Below are 9,124 nucleotides of genomic sequence, written 5' to 3' on the forward strand. Positions count from 1 at the left end.
AAAAAAACGGAATCAAGTGCATTTTATTATGTTTTATTGAAATTTTAGATAAACAATCGACGTTTCTTTCGTGATCAATATGTTAAATTGTCCACGTATGGCCAAGATTTCGATGGAAATAAGCAGAAAAAATTAGAACAAATTTTAACTGGATGTAAGATACCCGACTGCAAACTTGAACGGTATATTTATTTGAATTTTTGAATGAATTCATTATTTCAGCACGTATTCAGTTTTATGCTACGTTTTACTCTTAATTCATCCTAGATGCGAACTTGCCTATCAAATAATGAAGTGTGTGTATGACGGCGCAAAGAAATTGGGTTTAAATCCAAAAGATTTATAAAAAGTTTTTCTGAACACACGTTTATGTATGTGTATGTATGTATTATGTGTGGATCATTGATTGATGTACTTTTTTTAAAAAAAATAAACCTTGATAAAAACCCAAGTTTTGTTCTTAAAAAAACATTTTTTTTATTGTGAACCGGCCATATATCCTGGATAATCAATGAGGAGAAATTCTGATTTATTGTTGTTGTGGTGGTCGTCGTGGCATGAATTTTCTCATTTCATCTTGTCGCTTTTGGATACCTTCTTCGGTACATTCCATAATTTTGAATGCCAGCTCGCAACTGCAAGAGAAAACAAATCACCAATCATCAATTGAGAAAGAAATTTGAAGAACGTAACATTTGAATATGATTTCTTACCGATCTGAGTCCATCAACGGTGCACATTCTTCAGAAATTTCTTTGACAATTCGAACGAGTTCATTGTTTCCCGGTGCCATTTGGCTCATAAAATGAACTGATTTCTCTACAGACAATTTACCGTTGACGAGCTTGAAATGGAGAAAAAAAAGTCTAGTAAAACACCAATATGAAATGTTATCTCCCAAGGTATTACCAATCCACTTGATTCCATAAGGCACGCGTGTAAGCATTTGCCCGTTTTGGTAGTTGGTTTCCTTTGTTGCGAAAATTCAGTCATATCGGCATCAGTGGTTAGCTCTTGGCGTTGACATCTTCCAAACATTTCTTGCGCCCTTCTCTGCTGGTCTGCATTTGGCTGCGGAGGCTGAAAATGAACAAATCATCATGTTCCACCATACTTTTTCTATATTTACACCTTTTAAAGTTTAAATGAAGAGTGTTAAAACACTTTTCAATACCTGGCCATGTCCGTATGCACCTCGCGGCTCACCACGACCAAATATCTGTGCACTGCTATACGCAACTACGCCAAATAAACAGATTGCCACTAAAAACAGTTTCATGTTCAACAAATTCTTTGAGTTCTTTACTTGCCAACTATTCGAATCTAACTGATCGAGACCACTCCTCGTGCACATTTATATAGAAGGGAAAAACGGTCAAATGCCACCTTTTTTTTTCTTCAAAGCGGATGAACCGACGACAAAAATAATAAAATCGTTAGACGTTTTGTTTTTCTTCTTTTGTTCAATTCACATAATAAAAATATCAAAGCGCACATCTTTTCTATTTCCTTTTGATTATGCCAATTCATTATTGTATTATTTCTACGGTGACAAATCGTAGTACATCTTTGCGTATGTTTTGTATTGTAGCCATTAGCGATTGCGTATTGCCCTCCAAAAATATAATCCAACTGCATACATACATTGTTTTGATCTCTTGCATAGATTCGGAAATCAACATCTTGTCTATGATCGTTTCATTCACATTAGTTCTGAGTCTTGATTCCATTTAATAGGAATTCTAGCAATACGACCTTTGTATAATGAACTTGATACATACAGAACAAGTTTCAAACTAAAATTTAATTCATTTCTGGTAGTGATAATTTTTTGTCGTCGTTTTTAAAATGGGCAAGTGCTGTGAAATCCGTTGGCTTCATGCTTCACTGACAGTACACACAGAGAAAAAAACACAAAGTCAATATATTGTCATTGAACATTTGGACGCAGTTACGCTACATTGGCCTTGTTATTGTCATCGTTTTTAATGAGATTGACATCGTTTGACCCTTTGACCGAAATACAGGTAGAATACTTTCTGTACATGAGAACCATTGAGCACGCAACATATTCTCAGTGACCGAAATCATCATTTTTTGTTTCATTTGTTTGGAAAATCGAATTCATTATGTAAAAATAAACGGATTCGCTAATTTTCGAATTAACGCGAAATGCTTTCACTCCATTTGCAGCTACATTCACGCTAGTTGTGACATTGACAGATGTCACGTATGGTTAAAACAAGGTAAACAAATCTCTCGCGTTGAGAAGATTGTATAAGAAATTAGAAAATGTTAAATATATCCAAATCGGCCTTTATACGTGAGATTCAAGTGCGTTTTTCTCATTCAAACAAATCATGGGTTGATTTAGTTGCCATACAAAATGTTCGTGCAAAGAAATCGTTTGCATTTGAACCGAATATGCGGTTTGTGCTGAAATCACTTCGTCAGCTGTTAACGTGCACGGAAAGTAAAGCGTATAGTATTTATGATCAGTTTCCGACTATTCGTTCGATAGATATGATGAACACGGTAGGAAATAATATTGAAATTCTAATGAAGAATGGCATTTCATCCGAAACAATAATTGAAAATCCATTTTTGCTCGTGATGACCGAAGGTTAGTTGATGTTTTAAATCAACTCCTACTCTTGATATGATTTGCTAATCAACCGTTGATTACAGATGTTCTGCAGAACAAATTGGATATTTTGAATATGCTGTCCTTGAGTGGGTATACGTTCAACGACCTCGTACCGTTATTGGAGATGAAAGAAGATCGTCTTAAGCAAGCGTGTGATTCAATGGTTGCGGAGAGTCATTTGATACCAGGAGGAAATCGAATTTATTACTTCAGTCACAAGTTAAAAGTACGTAAACAAACATACTAACTATTGAATGGAACACTAATAATCCAACGTATTCGTTACAGATTGAACCGAATATCGTGGCCAAGTATTGTGTGAAAAACGAGTATTCGCTCATAGCTCCATTTGATGTTATCGATAGAAAAATGCAAATTCTACTGGACTACAATATAAAACCGCTAAGCATTCTAAAGACATTGTATGCCCTCGATCGATCTGAGCACGTTTATGTATCACGCTTAGAACGTTTAATGTCACTGAATACAAAGGATGTGAAATTGTGGTTTTTTAAATGTGCCGATGACGTCTTTGAAATGTATTTAAATCGAATGCAAACAAAAACGACAAACCACTCAAAAGAGAATATCGAAGCAAAGGGTGAACGAAAAATTCGAATCGAGAATCAACTAAGCGAAATGCTTGAGTGTGACAGTGAAGATGCCGCTCGTATTTATTACAATCAGATCAATCATTTCGATCAGATAGACAGCGCTAAGCGAAACATTGAGTTCTTGCGATCGCAAGGCGTTTCATTGGAAACTATTACGAGCAATTCGGCTGTGCTGGCCATGTCTTCAGGTTTTTTCCCTTTGAATATCTGTTATTTTCCATTCTGTTAAAACCATAAAGGTTTTCAAATATTTTTACTCCACAGAGCAACTACAGCAGAAGCTTCGCATTCTCGATCGAATGGATCCAAGGCATATTGACGACTTTTTACCCTTGATTTGTGTCGATAAAACGGAGCTGGACAAATTCAAAGCGGTTCTAGAGGAGCAAGAGTTGTACGAATCTAGCGAGAATCCTATTTATTATTTCAGTGAACGACTGAAGGTTAGTTGATTGCGCTTTGATCCGAAGTGTTTGATATTTTGCACTCAAAATGAATGATTACCGATTCCAGGTTCCACCATCGGTCGTTGCATCCCATTTCGCTAAGAGTCCTAGTATTTTCTTTCGATCTCCAAAAATGCTCAATCAAAAGTTGGATATGCTCCTTGCGTGTGGAGTGGAACTCAATAGCATTTTAAATTCGCCATTGACATTTCGAATGAACTTGAATAAAATGGAAAATCTTTTGATGGAACTGAAGTCGAGATCAACGGAACCAATTTCATCGTGGATGCTCACATGCCCAGAGGCACAATTGAATACGTATGTTAAATATTTCAAATTCATGCTTAGAAATTATGTTCGCCCACTGTGTGTCACAAAGTCTATTTTTTTCCATATGCAGAATGATTGAACGGCAAGAAAAACAAAGAGAGCTTCTCAATGGCTGTGGCAATGCCATAGACTATATAGGTAAACGACTGAATTGGGATGAAAAGACCAAAATTAGTGCATTGAAAAGTTGTCCGGCGCTTGCAAAATGCAACATGACAAAGGTATAAAATATTTGTAAGCAATTGTTTCAATCATAAACTCATGGTCCATCTCATTTTAGATTCGACAACAATTGGATTTTCTACTAAACGAAACTCATTTCACCGAAGACGACATCAGCTCTTATCCTCGTGTTTTTACAAATAGTTTGAAAAAACTAAGGACAAGAATGAACGAATTGGCAACCGTCAAATATAAGGCAAAACGCTTGTATATCATTTGTTTAGAACGAAAGAGATATTTAGAAATCATCGAAAAACATTGCCAATGTATCGACGACGAAAACGTTTGGATCAATTTTCGTGAAATTGAAAAACGAATAAAGGAGAAATGAGAACGCATTCTTTTGAAATGAAATTTTATTTATTCTTGTAAATTATTTCTTAAAGGTGATATAAATGTAGGAATTTTTCCATTTTTGGAAAGTCAAACATATTTTTAGGCTTTATTGCAGCTCCATATAGGAGAAGAGAATATTGGTTCATCGACGGATACAGCTTATAATTGAACTGTTCAATCGGATCCTAATTCATCACGAATCGAAGAATACTTGAACTAAGCAACAACTGTCTTAACGTTCAATGACTCAGTTACTTATTTCTCTTTGCTCTATAAGAATAGAACGTTTTGATTTTCATTATTTCCAAGATTTCAGGCGATTTTATTCAGAGTTGATTACACTACACCAGCGAACTTAGATCCAAAAGTGATTCGAAGCATATTTCTGGATAAAAATTCTGTGTCGACATCCAGCTGCTGCATGTAAAAATGAATATATTCGACATTGACCGCAGCATTGACTTCGATTAGCGAAATGAAATATCTAGAAATAAACTGTAATTGCAAATATGAATTTATATTTATAAACGAATACGTCAGTATTCTTTTGTGAAAGGAGAATTTTTTTTCATTCCCAAAAATCGTATATATATACAATAGGAAAAGGATCTGGCGGTATCAGTTGAAGAAATAATCACACGTGATTGATTCACTCAATCCAAATGGCTCGTTTAACCAAAAACACATCAGCTCTCATTTTGGCCATGCTCATAGCATTTACCTTGAGTGCCGAGGCTCAATGGTCACCAGCGATGAATTTGGCCCAAATAAAAATCTGGCTCATCAATGGAAATTTGAACAACGACTACTTACATCAATCACCATTGCAATTCACCGTTGTGGCAGCATTCACGCATACAGTAGGCACGATTACATATTTTGACATATATATAGTAGTTCAAGTCAAGAAAAGGTGGTCAAAGATATGTCAAATCAAAGGTCATAAACACATTATGAATAACTACATTCGAATTACTTGGGTCAGGTGCTTCAAATGCATAAGACCTAAATAACATCACTCGCCACATTCGAACCACCCGCATAAACACTCATCGCACACATCGTCGCCTACAGATAAAAAGTGTTAAACTGCTAAAGATGATACAGATTTTTAACCACTGAAGTTTCTTTTGAATTTCAAAATTAGTGTATCCAAAAACATATACAAACATTCAATAAAGAAGATATCTTCATATTACTCGCAACATACATGATGTTTTCATTTTAGAAACTTAAACGCTTTCAGGATATTGTTTCTTTTTTTATTTAGATATACATAAGAGATTGCATCGAATTTCAAAAGACTTTTTCTTTGTTGCAGCTACAAAATCTGTTTGCGTAAAATCTTAATCCATTACACGAGATTCTTTTTAAATGAAAGTCATTTTATAGACTCTTACATTGGTTATAATTATTCAAAAAATCCAAAGACGAATAAAGGAGAAGTGATGATCCATTCGAAACGGCATTCAATTGTATTTTTATACTTTCAACAATAAATCATTTCGTAAAGGTTATATTATTTTGAGAGCTTCTTCAACTTGGGTGAATGTTAATGGAAAGTCAAAAAAAAATTTCAACTGCATCGCAATCCAGATTCTTCATAAATATTGTTGGTTCATTTGGATGCACCATATCTTCGATACCAGTTATTACCGGTTATTGTTGAATGGATTATGATTCAGTTTGAAGGACACTTGAATTGAGCAATTGTTTCAACGCGTCTCAAGCCATTTTCGCTTTCTAAATATATATAACCCTCGAATTTTAAATTACTTGCGAGCTTGCAAAAGAAAAAAAAAACAAATAGATGTTCTATAGTACATACTGCATATTATATCATTAAAATCGACATTTATTTGAATCAACATGTTTTGGATGACAAGCTATGAAAACTGAATGAATCGAGACCAATGACCAAAGTGAAGATAAAAAAACCACTTAAATCCATTTTCAATAAATTGAAAGACGAACAATCGTGCAATTTTTCGCAAAATTTATTTTCATTTTGAAATTTCATCAATTTTTCAATTTAAATATATTCCAAGCTGCATGTTAAATGCCAGTTATTTTTACCCGTGAATAAAAGCATTCAAAATTGATTGCTACACACAAGCAAGGTACAAGTTGAAGAAAAGTCAACGTAATGTCAAAGGATATTTTTGAAATGTTGTTACTTTCTCGACGTCATATGGCTAAATATAAAGAAATATATATTTCTTATTGACTTCAGTTGAATTTTAGCATTCTTTTACGAAAGAAAAAGATTATTTTTAAGTTGATAAAATTGTACATAGCATAAGGTGAAAGGATATGACAATTGTCATTGATATTAATATCAATTGAAGAAGTGATCACATCTGTTTCATTCAATAAATGGAAATGGCTCGATCAACAAAAAACTCGTCAGTTTTGGTGCTGGCCATGCCGATAGCGATTTCATTTAGTGGCAAAGTCCAAGCATAGACAAAAACAACGAATTTGGCCCAAATACAAAGCTGGCTCCTCATTGGCAATTTGAACGGCTTCTTGAATCTTCTATTCCCATTACAAATCACCGTTTTAGCAGCATTCTATCAAAATGTGCGTCAGAGTACATATATATATATATATGACATATGGATAATCTTCCAAGTGAGCAAGTATGAGTATCCCGACTACATGAAAATTAGTTGGGTCAAGTGTTACAAATGTAAGAAACTTAAGCATCACCACCACCACACCACCACTATGATAAACATCCCGATTCCTCTTCACACTCTCACTCGCATTCATCTCACTCATCGTCTTCGGATAAAAAGCAAAAGGCAAATGCAAGACCCTAACGCCATCTATTGATTTTTGTAGAAATCATTAAGGTTTAGATTTAACAGTAAATTTGACATGAAGCTCAGTACTTTACTGTTACTTAACTTACATTTAAGCTACTTAAACTAACTTAATAGCAAAACGTCGAACCAAATGGTAGTTGTGCTTGCTGTTGTATTTGCTGTGTGAGAAAAAGTGTTGATCGACTAAAGATGCATCTATAACCAAAATGAATCTATTTAAAAATAGACTACTTTACATGAAAACACTTGGCTTTCAAAAGTTTAATAAAGAATCAGATAATCGCAGCAGCAAGTTTGAATCTTACGTTTTTTCAAGAAATTTCAGAGATGTTTATTGGCGACTTTCGAAATTGCATTGATTTTTATATCTCATTTCATTTTGAACTGATTGCTTCACATTGGTAAGGTTTGAGTCAAAGGAAAGTCAAAAGATATTTTTGAAAAATTTATATTGTGTATTGACATCTCACTTGTTAAAAATAAAACCAGATAATGATATAAATTGTCTCGATCAAAAGAATGGATAATTTTTAGCCTTTTTTATGACGTTCATATATATATATATATATATATGATCAGTACACTGAATTCATGATATCATCGGCAAAAGCGTATATATACGGTTACTGATCACCGTTCAACTAGTCCCATCAGTAATATTCGACAAAGCAAAATGGCTCGTTTAACCAAAAAGTCATTAATTCCAGTCCTTGCCGTGCTGATTGCAATAATCGCGAGTGCTGAGGCCCAAGCAGGATCATGGTATCCATCATGGAATTTGAATCAGATAAAAATCTGGCTCAGCAATGGAAATTTGAACCTGTTTTTAAATCAATCACCATTGGTATTCACGGTTTTGTCTGCAATGCAGCAAGTTGTATCTTTGCAAACAAATCATGACATATGGATAGCAGTCAAAGATGGCAAGAGGTATACGAGAATATGTCACATCAAAGGGTCCAAGCAGAATAATAAGAACCGCATCAATATTAACTCGGTCAAGTGCTACAAATGCAAAAGAATAAAGGCTCTTCATTCTTGGTCGCCAAAGAAGCACGCGCACCACGCGCACCACGCGCACCACACACACCACGCGCACCACACACACCACCCGCACTCGTCTAGCTCGTCGTCTAGCTCATCGACCCCACATAAAAAGTGTTAATCACTTCCACCACAAACTATTGAAAACCAGTCGATATCAGTATTTTACATATTACAAACATTCAATAAAGTGTACACATTCATACAACTTGTGGTAAATTTGTTGTTTATATTTTGAAAGCTTGTTCTAAGGAGATCGTAGTCATACTTCATTTATTTTTGTAACAGGAATAATCCTACACTGAGCAAGGGATTAAGTTTGCTGTGTTATTTCTATTCGGCGAATATAAACTATAAGTGACCCTATGGATGGGTTTGAACTTTTGAAAGTTGTCAAGTTCTATCTATTTATGCATGTGCATTTTTAGCATCAATTCAATATTCGTAGCAATTTTGGAAAAACGAAACACATAAAAGTGGAAATTTACCCTTTCGAAATGTTCCTCTGCTTAGCGATAGAGATTATTTGTGTAGAAATGGTTCATCATTTAAAAAGGTTGTAAACTAATTCAAACACACGTGTAATTCATTGTTTAGACAAGTGAAGTAGGATTTAGTTTTATCGTCTGTAAACATTTGAATCTATTGCGCAGT

At 34.6% G+C, this 9,124-nt stretch overlaps 2 protein-coding genes across 2 annotated transcripts; one reads left to right on the forward strand and one right to left on the reverse strand.

The window, feature by feature from the left end:
* Positions 1-398: 398 nt before the first annotated feature.
* LOC129567811 (general odorant-binding protein 28a-like) lies at positions 399-1,312 on the reverse strand. The gene is made up of 4 exons (XM_055445140.1): positions 1,175-1,312; positions 910-1,080; positions 714-844; positions 399-635 (listed from the first exon to the last, which is right to left on the reverse strand). The coding sequence occupies exons 1-4, from the start codon at positions 1,277-1,279 to the stop codon at positions 530-532; spliced, it is 513 nt and encodes a 170-aa protein (XP_055301115.1). The 5' UTR covers positions 1,280-1,312; the 3' UTR covers positions 399-529.
* An 894-nt stretch (positions 1,313-2,206) lies between these two features.
* LOC129568244 (transcription termination factor, mitochondrial-like) lies at positions 2,207-4,613 on the forward strand. The gene is made up of 7 exons (XM_055445906.1): positions 2,207-2,623; positions 2,689-2,873; positions 2,936-3,449; positions 3,526-3,704; positions 3,775-4,025; positions 4,108-4,258; positions 4,318-4,613. The coding sequence occupies exons 1-7, from the start codon at positions 2,293-2,295 to the stop codon at positions 4,588-4,590; spliced, it is 1,884 nt and encodes a 627-aa protein (XP_055301881.1). The 5' UTR covers positions 2,207-2,292; the 3' UTR covers positions 4,591-4,613.
* The last annotated feature ends 4,511 nt before the right edge of the window (positions 4,614-9,124 follow it).

Source organism: Sitodiplosis mosellana, unplaced genomic scaffold, assembly GCF_009176505.1.
Source record: "Sitodiplosis mosellana isolate CC-2019 unplaced genomic scaffold, AAFC_SMos_1.0 Smas_scaffold_1, whole genome shotgun sequence".
Taxonomy (NCBI): Eukaryota; Metazoa; Arthropoda; class Insecta; order Diptera; family Cecidomyiidae; genus Sitodiplosis; species Sitodiplosis mosellana.